The sequence below is a fragment of the Capsella rubella genome, unplaced genomic scaffold, assembly GCF_000375325.1.
Source record: "Capsella rubella cultivar Monte Gargano unplaced genomic scaffold, Caprub1_0 scaffold_2, whole genome shotgun sequence".
Classification (NCBI taxonomy): Eukaryota; Viridiplantae; Streptophyta; class Magnoliopsida; order Brassicales; family Brassicaceae; genus Capsella; species Capsella rubella.
In genome coordinates, this window is record NW_006238922.1 from 10654676 (window position 1) to 10680019 (window position 25344).

The 25344-nt window shown below is 33.7% G+C and overlaps 4 protein-coding genes across 5 annotated transcripts; 3 read left to right on the plus strand and 1 right to left on the minus strand.

Annotated features, from left to right (window-relative positions):
- Positions 1-2134: 2134 nt before the first annotated feature.
- Positions 2135-4598, minus strand: LOC17894065 (O-acyltransferase WSD1). 2 transcript variants are annotated; one of them, XM_023788121.1, is made up of 7 exons: positions 4394-4598; positions 3681-4253; positions 3525-3591; positions 3335-3432; positions 2998-3207; positions 2760-2897; positions 2135-2475 (listed from the first exon to the last, which is right to left on the minus strand). In XM_023788121.1, the coding sequence occupies exons 1-7, from the start codon at positions 4595-4597 to the stop codon at positions 2308-2310; spliced, it is 1458 nt and encodes a 485-aa protein (XP_023643889.1). In that variant the 5' UTR covers position 4598; the 3' UTR covers positions 2135-2307. The 2 variants fall into 2 exon arrangements, with proteins under 2 accessions (XP_023643889.1, XP_023643890.1); XM_023788122.1 differs by lacking the exon at positions 2760-2897.
- Positions 4599-10396: 5798 nt separating this feature from the next.
- Positions 10397-12645, plus strand: LOC17894001 (protein NRT1/ PTR FAMILY 5.12). Its single transcript, XM_023787700.1, is given in 5 exon segments — positions 10397-10573; positions 10669-10886; positions 10984-11373; positions 11375-11520; positions 11764-12645. Coding segments are annotated over 5 exon segments (1671 nt in total). The 5' UTR covers positions 10397-10437; the 3' UTR covers positions 12545-12645.
- A 1700-nt stretch (positions 12646-14345) lies between these two features.
- Positions 14346-16829, plus strand: LOC17895759 (protein NRT1/ PTR FAMILY 5.12). Its single transcript, XM_006302031.2, has 4 exons — positions 14346-14522; positions 14606-14823; positions 14924-15459; positions 15922-16829. The coding sequence occupies exons 1-4, from the start codon at positions 14387-14389 to the stop codon at positions 16700-16702; spliced, it is 1671 nt and encodes a 556-aa protein (XP_006302093.1). The 5' UTR covers positions 14346-14386; the 3' UTR covers positions 16703-16829.
- A 3892-nt stretch (positions 16830-20721) lies between these two features.
- Positions 20722-23020, plus strand: LOC17895678 (patellin-1). Its single transcript, XM_006302017.2, has 4 exons — positions 20722-21977; positions 22146-22273; positions 22362-22497; positions 22621-23020. Exons 1-4 carry the CDS (start codon positions 20796-20798, stop codon positions 22876-22878), a joined length of 1704 nt encoding a protein of 567 aa, XP_006302079.1. The 5' UTR covers positions 20722-20795; the 3' UTR covers positions 22879-23020.
- Positions 23021-25344: the final 2324 nt, after the last annotated feature.

Here is a 25344-nt window from a genome sequence, read left to right on the forward strand (position 1 = left end):
CATGGAGACTTACAGTATAACTTATCTCAAACTTACAATTAATTAAGTCCAACGATTGATTAGAATATATACATATATATTCGTGAACGAGTCCTGAGATTGATTAGTTGTAATTCACAACGATTAAATTGTGATTTTGCATATCGTAATACTAATATGTCAAGATCATGCGTTTACGTCGGAATGGCCTAGTTCACTTAATTTTGAAGACAAGTAAGCTGATCCGAATTAATTATTCGTGGTACTTTTCTTCTGCCAAGGTTAAAGAAAGAAACACGACTGAAACTCTCCAACAGAACCGCACTATTGAAATGTGTAGTGTACTAATACTATAGTGTTTTTGTCATTATCCTAATATATGTCTGATCCTGGAGACTGTACTCTTACCAGCAAGATAGGAAAGGAGTTATTAATTGTACCTGCTGACCAAAACTTCAAAGAAGGTTGTTGAATAGATTATATTACTGTTAAATGTAGAAAAAACGTTTTTTTTCTAATTCGTAAATGTATTACTTTGATGATGAGTTCTCATAAATAACGATTTTTTTTTTCTTTTTCTCATTGTGCATATCCTTTTGGTTTCATACTAAATATGAAAAAGCAAGAGAAATTAAACAAAAAATTAATAAAAAATTAATATATTATATTAATATGGAATGTGATATTTTATGTCTTTTCACAATTTTGTTTTACCAAATCAACAAAATTAAAAGTCAATTTAAGTAGTCAATATCTTAAAACCTTTTTAAAGCAAATTAGAGCCCCCAAAGTCTTAACTCTTAAATACTTTATCTGTCCTATTTTTAGCATTTTGTAATGTTTGTTTATCCTTAATATGTTTTATCTTCTCTTTGTGTGTAAGGTTTTTATCTTGTACCTCGTAAGAATTTCCTACCAGAAAAAAGATAAGAAATGGATTGAAACTATGGACCTATATATTTTTTGGCCCAAATACCGACCCATTGTTTCCTTATATAATAAGCTCAAAACAAAAAGTTATGAACGAAAGACGAACATATGACGTGAGGCGAGATGTTGAAAAAAAAAAAAAAAAAAAAAAAACAATGAGGCGTGAGCTTCATATCTTTCAAATAACCTTTTTGACTGAAGTCAACGTTTTCAAACGACTTTTGAAAAACCAAAAGAAAAAAAAAAAGAAAAAAAAAGGAAAAGAACATATGGTATATTGTTATCGTGTTCCTCATATAACGTGTCCGCGAAGCCAACTACGTCCCACACCTCTCAAATCTCAATCATATAATCTTGCCGACAAATGCTAAATATTGCTCGATTGAGAATAATTGGTTTTATACATGTATTTTACATATATGAGATGTAATGTAAGTTAGGTTAAATAATATATTGTTGTGGTTGTTCATCTTCGTCATAAATGACTCTTTCACATTGGCTTTACATCCCATGTTCATATTTAAACAAACACAAGCACAAGAACTGAAGCAATCTAAATTAGTTGAACATGTTCAAACGACTTTTCAAACAAACAAAGCACATATACTATAGTCCCTTTGATCGGGAACTTATACGCTGCATACGTTAATAGTTTTGTTAATACTTCCCTAAAAGAGTCAAAAGCCAAGAGTTCCTCCTTCAACTGGCTGATGTTTGGAAACTGTCTTAGCATCTTGAAGACTCGTTAGGTCTCTCTACCTACATTCAAGAGAACCTAAGTTGGTCACTAGGGTTTGGTATTCCAGGTGTTTCCATGTTGCTTTCTCTGTTTCATCTTCCTCCTTGGAACTACCTCTTACCGTTTTAGGAGTGGAGGAAAGAAAAACCCTTTCGCTAGAATCACTCGCCTGTGTTTTTATTCTGAAGGTTGCAGTTCATCTTTTACTTTGGCTTCACATCAGATTTATGTTTCAGATTTCTTGTTTTCTTATGTTATCTTGATTTGTATTTAAATGATGCCTCTTTTGAGGAAAATATATAAGATGATTAATATTAAAAAAAAAAATTGAATCAGTCGCGTGTGTTTTCATGGAGGCTTTAAAGAAAGAAGACATCCCGATTTAGATATAGCTAACGCGAACGAGACTCTCCTTCTCCAAGCTCACAAGACTTCCAAACAGTTCAGGTAACATAATTAACAGAAATGTGAAAAAAAATTATATTGAAAAAATGTTTATAGTTTCATTTTCTTGAATATTATGCAGATTCCTAGACAAGGCAGCTATTTCATGTGAAATGGATGAAAGTGAAGAAGCTTATTTGAATTATTGACTATGTATGTTGTAATTAAATAGCGTTTGTGTACATCCATATATGTAAGCACGCCGAGCATTTCCGTTAAACCTCTGGAGCATGAAAAGTCTTTTGAGGAGCAGCAGACTTCATCATGTGGAGAGCTTCGACGATGAGATCACATAGGTGATGAGGGTCTGGAATCACGTCTACATCAACTCCGATGTTGATTATGAGTTTCTCCACATAGCTCTGTATATTGATAACGAGACCCTGACATCGGAATTAAGTTTCATCAACGAAGGTTCCTAACTGTACTAGTGCATGAATACGGTGGAGAGACTTACACTTCTAATATACAATATCCTTAATAAATACATTGCATCATTTTACCTTTTTAATAACAATGATTTGAAATAATATGGATAATAAGTTTAGTTTAAAAAACCGCATTGGAAAAAAAAATATAAAACAATGTGAAATTAAAACAATATTCCAAAGAATACTCATTATCGGAAAATAATGATTTTCTCATTTTGTGTAAGAGAATAGAATACCTGTGGAACACCAAAGGTACTTGCAGCAATGTAAGATATACGATGGCCAAAAAAACTAATTTCTTCGGATGGACCAACCACATTAGTGAATATTATTGTTGTGCTTCCAAAAATTCTCGCTATTAGATTTTTAAGTGCCTGTTTTCCACCCCCACACACCCATATATGGCGATCAGATGCACAAAATACGTTTACTATATTTTGAACTACATATATATATGTATTAAGAATATTTTACCTTGATTCCAAAAACCTCCAACGTTAATCTGAGCAACCCATGGGAAAATAGAGGTTCGAGGGAATGTTTTTTACGATCCATCATAGTTTTGGATTGTCGAACATATTCAAATACATCATCGTTTGACTTCATCTCCAAGGGAATTAGAACATAACCTATTGAGTTCCCCCATCTACATTTTGAACCTTTTGCCATCATATTTGCCAAATCCTGCATACATATGTTATGTGTTAGATTCTTTCTACTTTTTTTTTTGTTAGAAAAAACAGATTCCTACTATTTTAAACAAGAGAAATAAGAAGCAAAGATCGTTTGGGGTAAGTATGTTATGCAGCACCTCAATATCTCTATTTGGCCTTAGATTGAAAAAAACAACACCATGAAGACGTTGTTCGTCTATAAGTTTTCTTGACTTTGGAGATGTTTCAAGATGATCTGTTCACATATTTAAGACAAAATATTGTAAGAATATTGTTAGTTTGTTTCATATATTACTTTATGATATTTAAACAAGAGAGATGATTTACCATATCTTTGATGCAAATATTGAGAAAGACCAGCTTGTACCATCCCAAAAACAATATCATTTACAGTCTAATAGAAAAAAAGAGGAAAAACGGATGTCAAAAAAAAAGGAGAAATTAAAAGACATAAAACTTCATCTTTCTAATTAAGCAACGTACCATATTCATGGCGTTCTTCAACATTTTGACATCATCCAAACTAATGATTCGATGAATAAACTTATTACTGCTAAGTGTAGCTCCTGGTTTACCCATTATATGAGCTGAGATGTCCCTCGCACGACAAATAAAAATCATAGACTTGATAACTTCAACACAAGTGTGGAACATTACTCTTACTATGAACCAGAACCAAGCAACCAATGCAAAACAAACGTTCTTCGCTTTGGTTTTCTTCGGAACCACAAAGGTAGGCAGCGCCTCGGGATCACATGTTTTCCGGGTACAAGCGAGTAAAAGAGACATAAGAGACATCCCATCGCCCAAAGAGTGATGGAACCTAGCCACGGCTACAGATTCGGCATGTGATGTTTTAAGCTTCAATATATGAAACTCCCATAAAGGTTTGGACATATCCATTGGAGAGAGAGCCATATTAGATGTATAGTCCTCTAGAAATTCATCAGGATTCTCAATGTTGGGATCTATATCCGGAACAATTACATGGTCTTCAACTTTTACTTTCGTTGGAATCCATTTAGCTTTTCCTTTCTGCTCACCATAACCAGTCACCTACATGTATCATATGATGTTAGGGATATTTCGTATACATCTGAGTGAGAGGAAGCCTAACCTAATATATTTATGGATAATATATGGCTAAACTTAGCATATAAACAATAAAAATGTGTGTACGTTAATTAGTTACCGACCAGTATGCTAGAGAAGCGTGGATGGTTGATCAATGTGTTCTTTAAGCCTTCAACAATGGTTGATGGATTGCATTCGCTTTTGCATCCAATGGTTACAATGTTGAAGACATCGAGACCTGGCAAGCTAAACAGCCGTGCAAATGGACTTACTGACATCTCTTCTTCCGTTACTTGCCTTTCTATTCCCATGTCTCTTATTTTCATTTCCGGGTTGAAGGAATTGTTCGACAAATTACATATGCAATAATTTTTATTTATAGACATACACATAGCTATTCGTTAATTATTAAATGAGGTTGTTGGGAAAGACATACATATAGGTTTCGTTAATTATTAAATGAGGTTGTTGGGAATCTAAATGCCTCAAATAAATTGTTGTTCAAGAGATAATTTTTTTGAAGCTTTGGGTAAAAGTATGTACCATAAAAGCTCTAGAAATTTTATATTCAGTAAACTAATAAATTTTGTTAATTCCAAGTCAGGTCAATGTATGAACTAACAAAATTTTATGAAAATAATAAGATTTTTTTTATTAATTTATGTTTTTAAGTTTTTAAAATAATTTTTCCTAAAAGTCATCCTTATAAAACAGTTTTAAGTTGTATTTGAAATAACTAGAAACTTGAAACTACTACGGAGACAAAAATACGGTAACTCCAAACTGAATCTTTATTAGAAATTCTTCAAACATAACTCTTACAAACTTATTTTATCAATGTTACACAACATCATAACCTGTGATTTGCCCCTAAACGATTCCTAATCTACCTAGCTTACCAGCACAACAGCTATTGACACTCTTTTATTCACTCACCCACGAACTCACTTTACCCACTTATTTTTCTTGGACCTGATAGAATCTCACATTTTTTTCTCTCAAAAGTGTTAAGCCTAATATAATAAACTCACTTCGTTTATATAGCTCAAACTTCACAGCTCCTTTCTTTATTCAACATGCACTATGAAATTCCACATCATCGTGTTGAGTTCACATAAAACACATATGATTGATTAAACTACTAAATAACAATAGGAAATAGAACAATTAGATAATAGTATATTATAATATCATGCTAATTTTTGAAAATAATTTTTCAATAATGCTTTGATAAAAAAATATTATTAATTAATTATTTACATTATTTTTAAGGGAAACATGAATCATGATCGGTTCGTTTGATTAAATTATTAATGAACCTCTCGTTAATTACTAGTATGCTTGAGAAGCGTGGATGGTTTATCAATGTGCTTTGCAAGCCTTCAATGGCTGATGGATTGGCCTCACTTTTGAATCCCATGGTTACGATGTTGAAGCAATCAAAACCGGGCAAGCTGAATAACCGCGAAAACTGGCTAACGGCACCTCTCAGGCAGTCACTTGCATCTCCATCGCCATATCTTCGTTTTGGCTGTGTTTATTTGAATGACTCAACAAAGTGGATGGTTGGTTTATATACACATGCTAAGCCACACACGTACACATCTTTCAGTATATTTGTATTGAAAAGATGTTTAAAAGTTTAGTTCTATATAAATAAAAACGATTATAAAATATTGTATATCATTTAGGGAATTTATTATCACTTTTGACCATGTCCATGAGTTTTTCATTTTTCACCTTTTTACTTATCAATTTCTTAAGATTTAATTGCAACATTAAGGTCCCAACTGTTTACAGTTGGATTAAAGTGATTGCTGGCAAAGGGCAACAGTCTTAATAGTCACGATCAAATGATAAATCAATTCCATAATCATGTGATCAGTAATTTAACACCGATGTGATTCATCACTTTTGATTTTTGTTAGCATACCATTAGTTATTTTAATTACATTTCATTTGCAAACCATGACCTAATTAAAATAAGGTCAGTTTAGTTAGGGTTAAAGGCTTGAAGCAGTAGAGACTAGTGCAAGGTTGCGTATATATACTGCAGAAAGAAAGAAAAAACCCGCATACAGTATAACTTGTCTCAAACTTACTACCAGCGATTGATTCGAATATATTCAGAACGATTGAATTGTGATTTTGCATTGTAATAATAAAATATATTATGTCAAGATCATGCATTAACGTTGCAATGGCCTAGTTGACTTACTTTTGACGACAATAAGCTGATCCGAATTAAAGTCGATCGTGGTACTAATTTTCTTCAGCCAAAGGTTAAAGAAAGAAACACGACTGAAACTCTCTAAGAAATCGCACGATTAAATTGTGTGTTAGGTTAATATATGTAGTGTTTAATTCTGGTCATTTTCCCTAATGTACAGTACATTCTAAGTTGACGTAGTGTGTCTGATCATGGAGACTGTAGACTTACCAGCAAGATAGGAAAGGAGTTGTTACCTATACATATCCGAGTAGGAATTTTTTAGTGTACCAGTCCAAAACTTCAAAAGAAGGTTGCCTGATTAATCAATTATATATTTAAAAAAAAAAAAAATTATATATCTATATTAACATTTTTGAAGTACCTTTTAGAAAATAACCTTTTATTTTGTATTATTTGCATAATAAATCCTTGCCATTTAAATAAATAACAAACTTTTAAAACAAAATTTGTAATTAAATTACATCAAAATCGCAAAATTAGAAACTAATATTTATTACATTTAACAAAATTTCCTAATAATGTCTTCCTAACAAATTGAATATATCTCCAATATCTTTATATGATCTTATTTGTTTTAAAATTTACATTATTACATAAAACATAAGTATAATAAAAATACAATTTTTTTGCATATGTAGCAATTTGAATTTTTGAAAACGGGCATATATTACTCAATCAATAAAAGAAAAAAACATATACGTATAACGTCCCACATCGGGTAGAAAAATTTAGACAGTGGTTCGGAATCATTATAAGTATGACTAATATGAAACTTAAAAATCCAAAATCTTGAATGGAAGATTACAAAAAAAAAAGTTATGCCAAATTTTAGGGAATCCAAAATTTTAAAATCTTGATTGGTTAAAAATGAGTTTTTGGAAAACAAAAACTAAAATCTCTCTCGAATCTATAAAACATTCAAGGTTTATATTTTACATAAATATGATTTAACGGGTTTGAGTTATATGTTTTTCTTACGGGTTATCTTACGGGTTAACAAAACAAAAAAATAACAAATATAGCTTAAACATAATTTTTTTAGTCCCGCGATTTAAGTAATAAAAATAACAATCAAAAATACAGTTACACAATCTTTAACACTAACAGGATAATAAAAATTAACAAATATAACTTAAATATATATTTTTTTAGTCAAAAAAATCGTCCCGCGGTGTATTGCGGGTTAAAAGCTAGTTACTGTTAAGATAGAAAACACGTTTTTTTTCCTATAATTCGTACATGTAATATTACTTTGATGATGGGTTCTCATAGATAACGATTTCTTTTTTCTCATTGTGGATATCATTTTAGTTTCATCTTTTCACCTTTTTTTTTTGTTTTTTACCAAATCAACAAAATTCAAAGTTAAATTAAGTAGTCAATGTCTTAAAATCTTTATAAAGCAAATTAGAGCCCCCAAAGTCTCAACTCTTCAATACTTAATGTATCCACTTTTTAGCATATTTTATTGTTTGTTTATCCTTAATTTATAATTTCTTCTCTTTGTGTGTTTAGGTTTGTATCTCGTATCCTTAATTGAGTTTATACATGTATATAGGTTTTCGTTGTTTTACATGTATGATTTATGAGATGTAATGTAAGTTAGATTAACTAATACTGTTGCGGTTGTTCATCTTAGTCATAAATGACTCTTCCACATTCGCTTTACGTACATCTCATGTTCATATTAAGACAAACACTAGCACAAGAACTGAAGTAATCTATAACTAGTTGAACATGTTCAAACGTCTTTTCAAATAAACAGAGCACATATCCCTTCTATCGAGAACTTAGGGCATCCTTAATGGGGGTATCTTAGCTTCCTAAGATACCCCTATTGAGCAAAGAAAATTTTTATATAAGATATTTTCTTTGAAAAAGTGGGGGTATCTTAGCTTCCTAAGATACCCCTATTGAGGATGGTCTAATTATAAGCTGCTGAAAGTGAAAAAGCAAAGGCAGTTCTTAGGCTTATTCCAAATTTCCAAATATGGACAACTACTTGCTAATCTAAAGCAAGTAGTAAAATATCATTTTGGAGCCAAAAGAATTGGCTACGTCCCGCCAACCACACAATAGCGTTTTAATATGGTATTTGCTATTAAAAAAACATTTAGAGCTTTTGCCCCCAAAAAAAAAAAACATTTAGAGCTTAGAAAATAAAACGTGGGAAGCGCAGACTTAATAGCAAATACCATATTAAATCATTTCATCGGATTGGTCTGCTCCAAATACCATTGTTATTAATGAAAGTAACTCCAACATTGCCTTTTGTAATACATCAAGCCCAGTTCAAATATTAATACATCAAGCCCAGTTCAAATATTAATACAATAAGCCCAGTTCAAATATTAATACAATAAGTCTGCGACTCCATACATAAGGGCATGTGCATCAGAGGGACCAATTTCTGGTCCCAAATTTTTTTTTTTCTTTTTTTTCTTTTTACAAAAAATTAAAAAAAAAAAAAAAATTATCCAATAGCGGGCCGCCACGTGTCAGTGGGGCCCGCGAATGGAAGAGGGACAGTCCCGTTTAAAGGAACAACCCGCACATAAAATTTTTTTTTTTTTTTTTCTTAAAAAACTGGGGGACTGCCATGGGACCTTCCAATGCCCATGGTGTAACACTATATAGACCAGACACTTATTAAAACGTGGTATAATCATCTGTCTTCTAAACTGAATTGGCTTTTATCCATTTTTGATATGGCTTCATGACAAACCAAGTCAACACGGCATACCAACCACGGGAAAGTAAAAAGTCAAAGAATTGTTCAGCCACATCTATCACTAAATTAAACCAATCTGATCAGTAATTTAGCAAAATTGCATGATTCTTTAAATTACCATTTAAACCAAAGCCTATCATGTTATTCGTGTAATATATATATATATATATAGACATAAACAAGAACACCTATTTTAGTAATAAAAAGAAAATTTTATAAGAGATGATATGATGTCTTTGGGATGAAGCTTGCCCAATTGTCTCACATAAAACTCCGCCATGCAGCGTTCTCCTCCTGGACCTAAAATCATTAACTGCGATGCAGCTTACGCTAAGTTGGTGATATATTAATCAACACACACATGGCATCGTGATGAGACGTATCTGCCTCCATCACCGTTGTCCATCCACATCAATTTCAATTTTATTGAAAGTTCTTATATTACTTTATCAAACAAGAAAAACCCCAAAAAGGTACTTTACTAGAAAGTATTTTATTTCTTTTTATAGAAAAGATTATACTATTTTATAAATTGAAAAAGATTAAAACTGATAATTGTTTTTGTTCCTTATGCAAGTTTTCAAATCTTAAACAGATATAGAAAGTTTCTGTAGTAAATAGAAGATGCAAGAAAGTGTATTTGGATTTTTATTTCACCGCTAGAAACAAAACCAAGTTGATTTATTAATTTTCCAGCCGACATAAAAAAAAATAATAATAATACGTTCATGATTATTTCCTTTAGTCAAATAAATATAAGTTTTCAAATGTGTACATAAATAATAAAAACGCCAAGATTACAATAAACTACGTATGCGATAACTCCTAAATAAACTAATTTGGACCAAGGATGCATCATCAAAAGCTGGAGGTCGATCCCTATCATCAATTGAGTAAATCTAACTTTTCACTTCTTTTTATCAAATTCTAGTAACCACCCGATTTTTGACACTTATTTTCCCCTCGTCCCCAACCACTTCATGTACGGTCTCATTCCTAGCACCAAAGACTTTGAGGCGTTGCAATTATTGATATATGGATCCATGATCCACTGTAACGTTTTCGTCGTGATTCACGTATTAAAAGCTGGCAGATTATAATATGAAACCTAGTCTCGATTTTGGTCATCGTAATGTACCAACTATATATATATATAACCTATAGATCAATAAGCCCTGTCAAACAAATATTTTAACAGGCAAATGTCGATGGCCACGGCCGATACTGAGACTGGAACTACAGTTTCAAACGATATTGTTCAGGGCTCCGTCGATTTTCGAGGCAAGCCATCCGTCAGATCCGCCTCGGGTGGATGGAGATCTTCTGGCTTCACCATTGGTAAAGTTTTTGACCTATTTTTTCTTGCACCATGTATTCAAAGTCTCAAACTAAACTTTCCCGCCAACTAAACAAGAGAATATATATTCCGGCAGGTGCGGAAATGGCAGAAAAATTTGCCTACTTCGGGGTAGCTTCAAATCTGATGACCTACTTCACTGGGCCGCTACAAGAGTCGACCGCGGCTGCAGCCTCAAACGTCAACCTCTGGCTCGGAACAGCTGCTTTTTTGCCTTTGGTATGGGGTTCTATTGCCGACTCGTTTCTTGGCCGTTTCCGTACCATCCTCTTAACCTCCTCTTTCTACATCTTGGTAATAATTTTTATGATCCCCTACACTTGTTTTATGGTTGTTCCTACTTATTAAAATTCTCTAATATACTTATTTTGTGTGCTCTTGAATTTTATAGGGACTTGGGCTGCTTACGTATACAGCAACAATTCCTGATCTTTGTGCAGATCAAGAAACACATGATTCTTGCGTTTCTCAGGTCAAAATAGTAGTCTTCTTCTGTGCTCTCTATCTGATTGCTTTGGGGGAAGGAGGCTTCAAGGTATGTCTTCGAACTTTCGGAGCAGACCAGTTTGATGAACATGATCCTGAAGAGTCCAAAGCCAAGAGCACCTACTTTAACTGGTTGTATTTTGCGATATCAACCGGCATATTCACCACTCGGTTGGTCATCAATTATGTCCAAGAGAATCTGAGTTGGGCTTTAGGATATGGGATTCCATGGCTCTCCATGATGCTTGCCCTGTTCTTGTTCTTACTTGGAATCAAAACTTACCGCTTCAGCACTGGCGGAGAAGGTAGACAAATAAAAAAAACATAGCAACCCTTTTGTTAGAATTGGACGTGTCCTTATTGCTGCAGCCAAAAATCGACGACAAACTCCTTCGGAAGAGACTTGTCTTCTTCTGCCTGACGAAAGTTCGAATAAATACAGGTAATACTAAGTTTACATATTTTTTTTGTCAATATGCTAATCTAAAATTTAGTTAAACCATAAACCTATTACGCATCATCTTTTTATAATAAGTAGTAAATAAATGAATAGACAAAATATTCTAAATCTATAAATCTTAAAGTATGTGTTCGTTCGTTCGTGTGGCATGTTTGATATTTGTGTTTTGTCACTTGTACAAGATAGTAAAATACTTTTAAATAATACAAACTTTGGCATATGCAGATTCTTGAACAGAGCGATAATTTCGTGCGATTCATATGAAGTTGAGGAAGCAAAAGCTGTGTTGAGTCTCATTCCAATATGGATATGTAGTTTAGTGTTTGGCATTGTGTATGGACAATCTCCTACTTTCTTCACAAAGCAAGGTTCTACAATGGACAGATCAATCACACCAACACTCTTAGTCCCTGCAGCTACACTCCAATGCTTCATAAGCCTTGCAATTCTCTTCTTCATCCCAATCTATGACCGTTTATTCGTCCCAATCGCACGATCATTCACTCATAAACCAGCAGGGATCACAACGCTTCAGAGAATTTCCACAGGCATTTTTCTATCAATTATTTCAATGGTGACAGCTGCTTTGGTCGAGATGAAAAGGCTCAAGACCGCTCGAGATCACGGGATGCTTGATTCGCCTGAAGCCATTGTCCCAATGAGCGTTTGCTGGCTGATTCCACAATACGTTCTCTTTGGAGTGTCTGACGTTTTCACTATGGTTGGATTACAAGAATTTTTCTATGGACAGATCCCGGTCGAGCTTAGGAGCATGGGGCTGGCTCTATACCTAAGTGTTATCGGCATAGGAAACTTCTTGAGTAGTTTCATGGTATCGGCCATAGAGATAGCCACAAGCCAGTCCGGTCAAGCGAGCTGGTTCGATAATAACCTGAACCAAGCACATCTTGATTACTTCTATTGGCTACTTGCTTGTCTCAGCTCCATCTCCTTCGTTTGCCTTGTCCATCTCGCCAAGTCGTATGTCTACAAGAGCCCAAAGTAAACTCTCCAACAATTTTGTGGAATAATGTCACGTTGAATGACATGAAAGAAGTTTAATGGAAATTGTGAGACGGATGAATAAATAAAAATTTATTTACTATTTACGTTTTTGTGGTAAGAAAAAATCTTACGCCGAGTAGTTTGGAAAACTTACAAGGAACAGTTGCACCACATTTCAACCAGAGCATGTATATTAGTTTAACAAATACATAACTTAATTATCAAATACAACCAATATTAGACTATAAGATACTATTTCTATTTTGATGCAAGAATCATTAATTATTTATATGACATGATTGAAATAAGTTGATTCTACCCAACCGCTACTCTCCAAGTTCATCTTTAGATATGCTTTCTAGGTTACCATACACATAGCATATGGAGGGAAATATATGGGAGAAGCAGTGGCGGATCCAGCCCAAAAATTAAGTGGGTGCAAAGTGACACTTTCAGGATTCGAACTCACCATCTCTCATATATTATACATGTAAACATAGCCATTTTGCTACATTGATAATTATGAACAAAGTAATTTTTTAAATAATTTGTAAGTTACTGGTGGCAGCTGCCACCACCAACCACAATGTAGGTCCGCCCCTGGGGAGAAGACAAGGTGACACTTCCATCCCCCAAAACTCAATAGTGTAAGAAACAAGCTCAGCACTATATGAACTCAAGGTGCCTACGAACGCATACAAATGAGGAGTTCGGAATTCGATCTAAAAGCTACTCTCTCAATATATCTACTCCTTTGGTTCATTTATTGTAAAAACAGTTTTTTTTTTGTTCTGTGGAATACAATTTGATATTCATTCAAAAAAATAATGAAAAAGGTACTTTACTTTTAAAAAGTCTATTATTAGTTTATTACATAGTACTACTTATTTAAAAAGATCAAAATTGACAAATATATATATATTATTTTAAAAGAAAGTTTTTGTTGTAGTAAACAGAAGAGGTACAAAATAATTAATTTGATTTTTCTTGTCACCGCTACAAACAAAACAACATGATTTATTAACTGGGCAAGTAGCGAACAGAAAATAAAATTCAATACGACTATGATGGAATTAGTCAAAGAAAAATTAGTTTTTATAAAACATCTATATAAATGATAAAAATTCGAAGATTACAAATCATCTGACGTCTGCCAAAAATCTTGAATAATTCCATTGGGCCAGGATGCATCATCTAAAGCTGGAGATCTGATCGGCCGTCTCATCAATTGAAATCTAACCTTCATTAACTTTTTATTTTGACAACTTCATGTACGGTGTCATCCCTATACACCGTAGACTTTTTTGGTTTACGCAGTTATCAATTAATGGAGCAATCAATAGCGTTTTCGTCGTGGCTCACGTGTTAAACGCTGTCAGAATCTAATATGATGAAAACGCTAGACTTAGATAGATTTTGGTCAGTGCATGTGAACTCCAGGACAGGCATGCATGTAGATATCGGCCGTATCATCATCATATGTGAAATCTAAAATCTTGCATTGATTTTTATCAATTATATATAATAACCACCAGATTGTGCAAATTTCTCCTCTTTTCCAACCACTTCACACGGCGTCATTCCTGTCACCTATGAATTTTTTTTTTTTGAATGTAACCTATGAATTTTATAGCGTCGTATTTATCAATAGACCAATCAATAACGTTCTCGTGACTCACGTGGCTAATATATAAGATATGAAAGCATATTCTAGAATTTGGTCAATGTGATGCGCCAAAGTTGTGTATATACTATATATATAACCCTATAGATCAATGTTGACTTTAGAACACACAAAAAAAACTTATAGATCAGTAATTCTGAAACAATATTATAACTGGCAATGTCGATGTCCAAGGACGATAAGGAGGCTGGAATTATAGTTTCAGACGGTATTGTCGAGTGCTCTGTGGATTATCAAGGCAACCCATCCGTTAGATCAACCTCGGGTGGATGGAGATCTTCTGGCTTCACCATTGGTAAGTTTTTGACCTTTCTTCTTTTCACCACTTTACTCAAACATCTTTCCGGCCAACTAAAAGAAGATGATACATTCGGGCAGGTGCGGAAATGGCGGAGAAATTTGCTTACTTCGGGGTAGCCTCAAATCTGATGACCTACTTCACGGGGCCGCTACAAGAGTCGACCGCGGTTGCAGCCTCAAATGTCAACCTCTGGCTCGGAACAGCGGCTTTTTTGCCTTTGGTATGGGGTTCTATTGCCGACTCGTTTCTTGGCCGTTTCCGTACCATCCTTTTAACCTCTTCTTTCTACATAATGGTAATAACTAATCCCAAAGTTTCCTCTTATTCACTAATGGCCAGTTGGTTTTAAGACTGAATCTCATATTTCTTGAAAATCTTTAATGTCTTCTTTATAGGGACTTGGGTTGCTTACTTTTGCAGCGACGATTCCCGATCTCTGTGCAGATCAAGAAACACATGATTCGTGCGTTTCACAAGTCAAAGTAGTAGTTTTCTTTTGTGCTCTCTATCTGATTGCGTTGGGTGAAGGAGGTTTCAAGGTATGTCTTAGAGCTTTCGGAGCAGATCAGTTTGATGAACAAGACCCTGTAGAGTCCAAAGCCAAGAGTACTTACTTTAACTGGTTGTATTTTGCGATATCAACCGGCATATTGACCACTCGGTTGGTCATCAATTATGTCCAAGAGAATCTGAGTTGGGCTTTAGGATATGGGATTCCATGCCTCTCCATGATGCTTGCTCTGTTCTTGTTCTTGCTTGGAATCAAAACTTATCGCTTCAGCTCTGGAGGAGAAGGTAGACATGGAAAAAAACATAACAACCCTTTTGTTAGAATTGGACGTGTCCTTATTGCTGCAGCCAAAAACCGACGACAAACTTCTTCGGATGAGACTTGTCTTCTTCTGCCTGACGAAAGTTCGAATAAATACAGGTAATACTAAGTTTACATATTTTTTTTTTTTTTTGTCAATATGCTTATCTAAAATTTAGTTAAACCACAAACCTATTACGCATCTTCTTTTTATAATATTAAGTAAATGAATAGACAAAATATTCACCTAACTTCAATTTATAAATTTTAAAGTATGTGCACGTGTGGCATGTTTTGTCACATTTTCACTATAAATTTTCGAATAGAGATGTTATATATATAAAAAATGTTCGACCAGATATTTATGTATACAACGTATACTTTACATTTTATTCCACTTTAGACAATTCCATACGTAAATTCTATTTTACACAGACACAAAAATTGTTGACGTTTACATTTAGATTATACAAAAAAAAAAAAGAATGGAAAGTAAAAAAACTTTTGTGTTTTGTGACTTGCTTGCTTCAAATGTTGAAACATAATAAAATGTTAATAAATAAAAAACTTTGGTAAATGCAGATTCTTGAACAGAGCGGCTATTTCGTGCGATTCATACGAAGTTGAGGAAGCAAAAGCTGTGTTGAGTCTCATTCCAATATGGATGTGTAGTTTAGTGTTTGGCATTGTGTATGGACAATCTCCTACTTTCTTCACAAAGCAAGGTTCTACAATGGACAGATCAATCACACCAACACTCTTAGTCCCTGCAGCTACACTCCAATGCTTCATAAGCCTTGCAATACTCATCTTCATCCCAATCTATGACCGTTTATTCGTCCCAATCGCACAATCATTCACTCATAAACCAGCAGGGATCACAACGCTTCAGAGAATTTCCACAGGCATTTTTCTATCAATTATTTCAATGGTGACAGCTGCTTTGGTCGAGATGAAAAGGCTCAAGACCGCTCGAGATCACGGACTGCTTGATACGCCTGAAGCCATTGTCCCAATGAGCGTTTGCTGGCTGATTCCACAATACGTTCTCTTTGGAGTGTCTGACGTTTTCACTATGGTTGGATTACAAGAATTTTTCTATGGACAAGTCCCGGTCGAGCTTAGGAGCATGGGACTGGCTCTATACATAAGCATAATCGGCATAGGAAACTTCTTAAGTAGCTTCATGATATCCGTCATCGAGATGGCCACAAGCCAGTCCGGTCAAGCGAGCTGGTTCGATAATAACCTGAACCAGGCACATCTTGATTACTTCTATTGGCTACTTGCTTGTCTCAGCTCCATGTCCTTCGTTTGTATTGTCTATCTCTCCAAGTCGTATGTCTACAACAACCCAAAGTAAACTCTCTAGCGATCTTGAGGAATAGTTAATGTTATACGTTGAGTGACATGAAAGAGATTAGATGGGAAATAGTGAGACGGATGGATAAATGAAATAGTATTCACAATTTATTTTGATTGTTAAATCATTCTTCATATTTTTGTGTTAATATATCGGTGATTAACGCTTTAGTGGTAATAAAAGCTTTGTATACATACATCAAACTGTAAAAGGAAATAGCATCATTCCAACCCAAAACACAACTTATTCCTCCCCACGTGGGCTGTGGTAACATAGATGACTTAGCTTTAGCAATTGGGCTGCATTAAATATATGTTAATTTACATAATTGGGCCTAACACCCAACTAATCAAATTACATATTTTATAGTTTAGACAATAAGCAACTCAAATAGTTTTTTTTTTGTTTTTTTTTTTTTTGTCAACAACTCAAGTAGTTTTTTTTTTTTTGGTAATAGAAACAACACAAGTAGTTTGGCTGGCAGGGGAGAGAAAAGACAACCTTCTGATGCGAGTTGTTCTGTCTTCATCTGTTGATGCGAGTTCACTATGGTAGAAACAAATATATTAAAACATAGCGTACGTAGGTTTACCAAAAAAAAAAAAAAAAAAAAAAAACATAACGTACGTAATTTTATAAATTTTTTATATTATAATTTCATTTTGTATAGTAGTAGCATAAATCTTATTTTAGGCTTTTAGCCGTAGTGGCATTAGCATAAATCTACTAATATTACACATAGTCGTCATAGCATTAGCATAAATCTACTAATGCTACTAATTTTGTCTAGTAGTAGTAGTAAACTAGTAATAGGGTTAACATAAATATGTTGATTTATGCTTCTAGTTATGTGTAGTAATAGCATAAATTAAAAATTAAATCTTAATTTTAGTTGTAGTAGTATAAATCGTGTGTAAATTTGAAGCCGAATATTGCTAACTCATGCCCGGAGGTAATGTCAATCACTCAATTTGGTTTCTCTTTTGTCATTTCATGATAAAAGAAACAAAGCAAGTTGTCTCGTCATGTGATGTAAAAAGACCATATGATGGTGAAAACGGCAAGTTTCGTTTTTTTTGGGGTCTTTTTCAGGTAAGAAACGGCAAGTGTTCACAATTCACAAACACACTTTTTTTTTTTTTTTTTTTTAATTGTGTTCACAAAACACATTAGACAAAAAGAAGCGTTTGCCCTTTCCGTGAAATTACAAGAACTAGTTACATTAACGTATAATTGTCGGATAACATTTTGCAAATATTTTAAGCTATTTGCTTGTTTGCCCCCAAGTTTCTAACTATAAAAAAAATCCATATTCGTGTAAGTCGTAACGTAAAATTGAAAGAATAAATTAAAAAAAGTCAGATACGATGATCTTAGCATCTTTTTACAAAAGAAGTAAATAATAGTATCAAATATGATTTTATTATTAGCCCTCCCACCTAAATAGATATAAGAAATTCTTAATTATAAGGATACTGCAAACTAGGATCAATCATTGTTAGGAATGTATATAAAAATACAAGTAAGTGGGTTATGAAAAGAAAAGAAAAAAAACCAGCTAAATGCGATGTAAAGAGTGTATTAATAATAATAAGATGGCAACAGCGATGATGAACAAAAACAGCTTTCTTTCTTCTTTTTTTTTTTTTTTTTTTGTGTTGAGAAAAGCAACCCAATGAAGGGATTTTTAACGGATCAATCCGCCATTGTATACTACCAACTTTACTTTTTCGAATATGTAATCAAAATATATATATATATATATATTATTTGTGGATACGTATTTATAAGGTTTAGTCTTTAGAATGTAAATTGAATTCATATTAGGTGGCAGAAAAAACCTTTTGATGACCAAATAGAATATAGAACATACTATGCCATGTTTGGAATTTAAGTACTGTCTTATATGATGACTTTAACCGTGGGGTTGATGACAGCTCTAGTAGTAGTACCTATTGCAATTTTCTCCTTAATCTCTGGTTTTGAGTTCGAGTATAGAATTACAACTTACAACAACGCATCAAACAACGGTACGTGCCAATGTATATATGTTTATAGTATAGATGACCAAATACAATAATTTGAGGATTTCTTTACGTGCGAAGTAGTCTCTGGGTGTTACTTTTAGCTATATGTCTAAATGTGATCATGACATACTAGAGTTGAACCTTGATGAGACTTATGGATTCAAAACTACTCAGATTATCAACACAAATGGAGGTGTTGATATGTCGTAACATAAATACTTCAATTTATTTATACATTTTTGATATAAAAAAAATATATTTATACATGCACATGTGAATCTTTTCGGACCATGAAAGAAATTCTCAAGACTTCGTTTCCCCTTTTCACAAATGAAACTTATATATATGTATAACCTAGATTGAAATATAGTTAATTACTATAAGATTTTTGTCCCAAAAAATTACTATAAGATAAAGACAATGTCCTAACGTTCAGTGTACGTCAACAACTTGAAACAGGTGAAAGAAATGTTTATTTTGGATAGGCATGCAATTGCACACCATCACACTGCACGCAAAAGAAAGGAAATAAAAGCCATGTTTTTTTTTTTTTTTTTGATTAATAACATGAAATAAAAGCCATGTTATTAATTAACTATACTGTATATACTACGTTGATATCTGTGTTAATTACGGTTTAATCCTTTGAAAAAAAAATCTGACGTCTAAATAATTCATCACAAAATCATGACGGTTGATATGATTATATGAACATCAGTCAAAGTTTTCGAATTATGAACAAAACTATCGTGACATTCGCTAATTTGGTGTCAATATCTGTCTCAGTTATTAATTATTATTAACTAGTATCGGATATTATCGACGAATTCATTAAAAAAGTTGAAATGATCTGTATTTTATATTGATTTTCAAACGAGCTTTTTTTTTGTAAACTTTTTTCAAACGAGTTATACTTATAAATTTTTCTGATATCTGGGAGTATGATATGAATAAGTAAGGGCATTAAACGCGGTTACAGATTTTATTTACCAAAAAAGCTTTGTTAATATTCGACGAATTAAATAGTAACATTTTCTTGGAATTAATTTTGAAATCTTCATGAATTTATTGCTTTTGTACTAGAATAAAATACCCAAAAAAAATCTCATACTAATTTTTTACTTAGTTAATACTTAAAACTTTGGATTGAATACTAAACTTAATTTATTTTTACAGCAAAATGAAACTGGCGTCCAATCTTTTTTCGATTACTTGAAAATACAGAAACCAAAAAAATATTTATTAGAACTATAGATACAATCAATTCCAACTTAAATTCTATAAATAAGTTTTTCTACTATAATTTAATATCTGGTTTAGGCTAATAATATTATACTTCTGATTCGTGTTTATCCTTTATAATGAGAAAAATAAAAACATCTTTTAACATGTAATAAGAAATTGTATGTGTTGTTACTAATGTTATGATATAAATAACATGGTGTCATGATTTGAAACACAACTTTACTTTATAATAAAAACATGACTAGCATTAGCATGCTACTGTCCTTTCTCTTTACCGTTTCAGAAATGATTCCACTTTTTTTTTTTTTTTTGCCCCATTGCTTTCTGTATCTAATTTGAAAATATATCTTCTTTAATTGTAAAGATTTTGATAATTAATTAGGCACATAGAAAAGAATCTTGACAACTATGAAGAAAAGCAGTATATAATATCTTCAAATCAAGAAGAATCATAATAAAAATATATTCACAAAAGTGTAAATATAGTAACTAATATAATGTTAATTATGGAGAAACCAATTATAATACAACAAGGTAAAATAGGATTTGGTTAGAAATGGAAGTTTTACCAAAAAAACAAAAGACGGCCGTTGGGAGAAGAAAGAAGGAGGACCCCAAAGAGAGAGAGAGATGTGTGTTCGAATGAGCTGTCAAAACAGCTCCGACCAGTCTGTTCCCTTTTGCCAAATTCCTCTGTTTCGTTTTTTCTTCTTTTTTATTTATAAAAACCTCTCCTTCTTCCTCTTCTCTCTCTCATCACTAACCCTTCTCTCTTTCACTTTCCAAATTCTCTCTCTCTCTTTTTCTTGAATTTTTGAAAGATGGCTCAAGAAGAGGTACAAAAAGCAGCTGATGTCGCCGCCGCTGCTTCCGTGACTGAGAAACCTATGACTGATAAGGAAGTTACGGTTCCTACCCCTGTGCCAGAGAAGGAGGAAGTGGCTGCTCCTCCTGCCTCTGAGGAGAAGGAGGCGGTTCCGGAGAAAGAGTCCTCCCCGGTGGTTGAAGATGAGAAATCTGTTCCGGCGAAGGAGGAAGAGACTGTTGTTGTAGCTGAGAAGGTGATTGTTTTGACGGCTGAGGAAGTTCAGAAGAAGGCACTTGAAGAGTTCAAGGAGCTTGTGAGGGAGGCTTTGAACAAACGGGAGTTCACTGCTCCCGTGAAGGAAGAGAAACCTGCTCAGGAGGAGAAGAAAACAGAGGAGGAAACTAAAGCAGAGGAGAAAACAGAGGAGAAGAAAGAAGAGACAGCCACTGAGGTGAAGGTTGAGGAAGAGAAGCCTGCGGTTCCAGCGGCGGAGGAGAAGTCATCAGAGGCGGCTCCGGCAGAAACCAAACCCGAAGAGAAAGCAGCCACTGAAACAACCGAGAAAGCCTCTGTTGCTGAGGAAGATGGAACCAAGACCGTTGAAGCGATCGAAGAATCGATCGTCTCTGTTTCACAACCCGAATCCGCCGTGGTAGAGACCGTGGCCGTCGCCGAGGAGGAGCCAGTTGAGCCGGAAGAAGTCTCGATCTGGGGAGTTCCACTCCTCCAAGACGAGAGATCCGACGTGATCCTCACGAAATTCCTCCGTGCAAGAGACTTCAAGGTCAAAGAAGCTTTAACCATGCTCAAAAACACCGTCCAGTGGCGTAAAGAAAACAAAATCGACGAGCTCGTCGAATCAGGAGAAGAAGCGAGCGAGTTCGAGAAGATGGTATTCGCTCACGGTGTTGACAAAGAAGGACACGTCGTGATCTACAGCTCCTACGGTGAGTTCCAGAACAAAGAGCTTTTCTCCGACAAGGAGAAGCTTAACAAGTTCCTCAACTGGAGGATTCAGCTGCAAGAGAAGTGCGTGAGAGCTATCGATTTCAGCAACCCCGAAGCCAAATCTTCGTTCGTGTTCGTCAGTGACTTCAGGAACGCTCCAGGACTCGGCAAGAGAGCGTTGTGGCAATTCATCAGACGTGCTGTTAAACAATTTGAAGATAATTATCCTGAATTCGCCGCTAAAGAGGTATCATATTTTTCGTCACAACATGCAATATCCGTGATTTAACCAGGATTATGACATTAACATTAAATTTAGTATTAGAATTAAATATGATATAGTACTAATTTTTCATTAATCATAGGCTTTTAAGAAGTTTATAATTGGTTGATTTTGTTTTTATTTTAATTGCAGCTATTCATCAATGTGCCATGGTGGTACATACCTTACTACAAAACATTCGGATCTATCATCACATCGCCAAGGACTAGGAGCAAGATGGTCCTTGCTGGTCCATCCAAATCTGCCGATACGATTTTCAAGTAATTAAACGTTCTTTCACTTTAAACCATTTCATAATACGTTTTTTTTTCCTCACCGAGGCTTATATTATATGTTGGTCGAAAACAGATACATAGCTCCTGAACAAGTCCCAGTTAAATACGGCGGACTTAGCAAAGAGGTTCCTGCAGCCACTGTAGAAACCGTAACAGAAGCTATCGTTAAACCGGCAGCAAACTACACCATTGAATTGCCTGCTTCTGAGGTACTATTTTGCCTATAAACCCTATATTATATACATTCAGAATAGGATTACTATTAATAGTCTAATAAGTTGATATTGTAAAAATGTTGTTGATTAAGAAGGGTTAATGTTAATTTGTGGCAGGCATGTACGCTCTCATGGGAGCTTAGGGTTTTGGGCGCAGACGTGAGCTATGGAGCTCAGTTTGAGCCAACCACCGAGGGAAGCTATGCTGTGATCGTCTCTAAAACCCGGAAGATTGCATCAGCTGACGAACCGGTGATAACCGATTCTTTTAAGGTGGGTGAACCGGGAAAGATTGTGATCACAATCGATAACCAGACTTCCAAGAAGAAGAAAGTGCTTTACAGGTTCAAAACTCAACCAAGATCTGATCTTTGAAACTTTAAAATCCAAGAACCAAGAAAGAAGCAAAAAAAGAAGAAAGTTATTTTGTTATTTGGGGGGGAACAAAATTTTAATTAATTAATTTAGTTTGTTATATTATTTATTATGTTTGAAATCTCAAGACGTGGTTGTGTTTTTTGGCTTTGTTTTTGGTATTGGGGTTTGTTTTTGTGTGTGGGAGAATATGTGATTAAAATTCAAAAGAAGAAAAACACTTTGTTTCATTTTTGTTTTTACCTTTAACTTTTTTTTATTCCTTACTTTTGTTTGTAAAATTGTGTATATCTTAATGTATCCATTACTTACATTTGTCTTTTTCTATTTACTCCTTGTTCATGAAATTGATTCTGAAACAAATATGTTTTCTTGGTAACGCATTCGGAAAAATTAGAGTTGAAAGTTACATTAGGTAATGCTCATACCAAATGTTTTAAGTCTAATGTAGTATTATCATCAAGGTATAGAGATAATGGTCAGTGGATATATAGCTTAAGCCTTAAGAGATAAGGAGAAGAGACGTGTCAAGACTGATTTGTAGATTTGTTGTTGTATATCAAAAGATTGATAGAGAGATATGAATATAAATATGAAAAAGATCCCTCTGTATATGTATATAAATAGATGGAAGTGGATAACACTGAATGAGACATTAAGGACGAGATATTATAAGAATGGACCCTCTTTTGTTGAAAAAATATATGGACTAATAAGTCGTGGATAAGACATGGATCACAGAATCAAAAGCACATATTAGATTTGTCATAAAGAGAAACAAATAAATTCAACTGTATAAACTCTATGCTACTTGTAGGATTTGTTCGAATCTATTTTCTCTTGGAAGACCAAAGATAAGTCTGTTCCGGGTGTTTATTTTCCAAAGACAAGTCTATTTGTCGTATTATTTTTCAAAGAGATGGTTCGAAATTTGACTCATAAATATCGGATTATAATGAATAATTAGTCTGTTTAGAAGATTGACCACAGATTGAGTTCAGCTGTTCAGGATGTTAAAACGATTTAAGAGCCCAACAGAAGACAGAACAATGGTCCTAATACTGACAATAATTTTGTTTAAGTTTGTAATCAATGAATGGCCGTTGATTTATGTTCGAACTTTGAATTGACCTAATTAACATAAATATCTCACTGAATATTATGTGTATTGCCCAATCTAGTCAATGAATATAAACTGCTAATTAAACTAGGCTCATGATTTGGATTAGATTCGTTTCACATGCAAGTTAAATTATCATCTTCACGATATATGGTTTATAATTATCTTTTGATGATGAAACAAAACTAAGTAAAAAACAAAAACATGATTGGCAAGCAAATGTAGATTAACAACAAGTAGTTTATACCTTTTTAACGTGGAATAATATTACCAAAACATACGAAAATACACAGATAAATAATTGATGGGGGATAGGTGTGAATATTTTTTTATTTTATTTTTTTTGTAACAGACTTGATAGGTGTGAATGTTGACAAATGCAAACTAATAATGGCTAAATTGGCTATGCCCTACTCATTAATTAAGTCTAAAGTTAATATCAAGTGACTTGTCATCAAGTCTAATCCGCATGTTTATCAAAGTATATAATAGTTAAATAAATACTATCAACTACGGCCCTTACCAGTTACCCTAATGATCAAAACAAATAATTTCATCTTAAATTATATAAAACAACTGTATACATGTCATTGCCCTTTAGGTTTTTCGTTTCTTCTTCTTCATCCACCTACGTGATTACTTAAACTGGTCTAATTGTATACTTTTTTTTGTGTGTCGACAATAGCATAATATAATTTACAATTGATATGTAAATTTCAATACTAGAAGCTAAAAGAGAAAGTATTTCTACCAAAAATAGATTGTTGCTTCACCATAAATACCATCATCGTATATTTAGAATTTGGACTATTTTATAACAACATCCACCAAGAATACAGAGTGTCAACCTGAAAACAGCTAAAGTTGAGTTTTAAGTTTTTTTTTTTGGTAGAAAGCGTGAATTTGTAATGCTAACATAATTGAATAATATATGTAAAAAGAATGGGAGTGATCATAATGTCTGGTCTGAAGACAGTTCGGAGGATCATATGAAAAAATGCATATATAATCTTAGCAATAAGAAAAAGAAGGGGACATGCGTGGACCGACACAACACAAACAGCCATGAATGCAATTTGAACATATTCACTACTGCCCCTAGTCTTCGCATGTGCTTCTTCATCAATTCCTCATTCACTTTCTATTTGCTTTTTTTTTTTTTGTGTTTCTTACTTATATAAAATCTTAAGAGAAAATGATAAGATATCACTTTCACAAAATTGAATTACACAATACTTGTGGTTGGTTGATCACTTCACTTCCATAAATAGTGAGATACAGTATGTGTTTACATTACATATGTTTGTGAGTGTGAAAAAGAGTTGTAATACATAACGAGCGACTAA

Excerpts from the sequence above, each read along its gene's own strand:
- LOC17894065 (XM_023788121.1), bottom strand. The coding sequence starts at position 4,597 with ATGAAAATAAGAGACATGGGAATAGAAAGGCAAGTAACGGAAGAAGAG. Across the intron at positions 3,433-3,524 it reads ATATTTGCATCAAAGATATG|ATCATCTTGAAACATCTCCA; the intron begins GTAAATCATCTC and ends ATATGTGAACAG. Across the intron at positions 2,898-2,997 it reads TGGAGGTTTTTGGAATCAAG|GCACTTAAAAATCTAATAGC; the intron begins GTAAAATATTCT and ends GGTGGAAAACAG.
- LOC17895759 (XM_006302031.2), top strand. The coding sequence starts at position 14,387 with ATGTCGATGTCCAAGGACGATAAGGAGGCTGGAATTATAGTTTCAGAC. Across the intron at positions 14,523-14,605 it reads ATCTTCTGGCTTCACCATTG|GTGCGGAAATGGCGGAGAAA; the intron begins GTAAGTTTTTGA and ends ACATTCGGGCAG. Across the intron at positions 15,460-15,921 it reads GAAAGTTCGAATAAATACAG|ATTCTTGAACAGAGCGGCTA; the intron begins GTAATACTAAGT and ends TGGTAAATGCAG.
- LOC17895678 (XM_006302017.2), top strand. The coding sequence starts at position 20,796 with ATGGCTCAAGAAGAGGTACAAAAAGCAGCTGATGTCGCCGCCGCTGCT. Across the intron at positions 21,978-22,145 it reads CTGAATTCGCCGCTAAAGAG|CTATTCATCAATGTGCCATG; the intron begins GTATCATATTTT and ends TTTTAATTGCAG. Across the intron at positions 22,498-22,620 it reads TTGAATTGCCTGCTTCTGAG|GCATGTACGCTCTCATGGGA; the intron begins GTACTATTTTGC and ends AATTTGTGGCAG.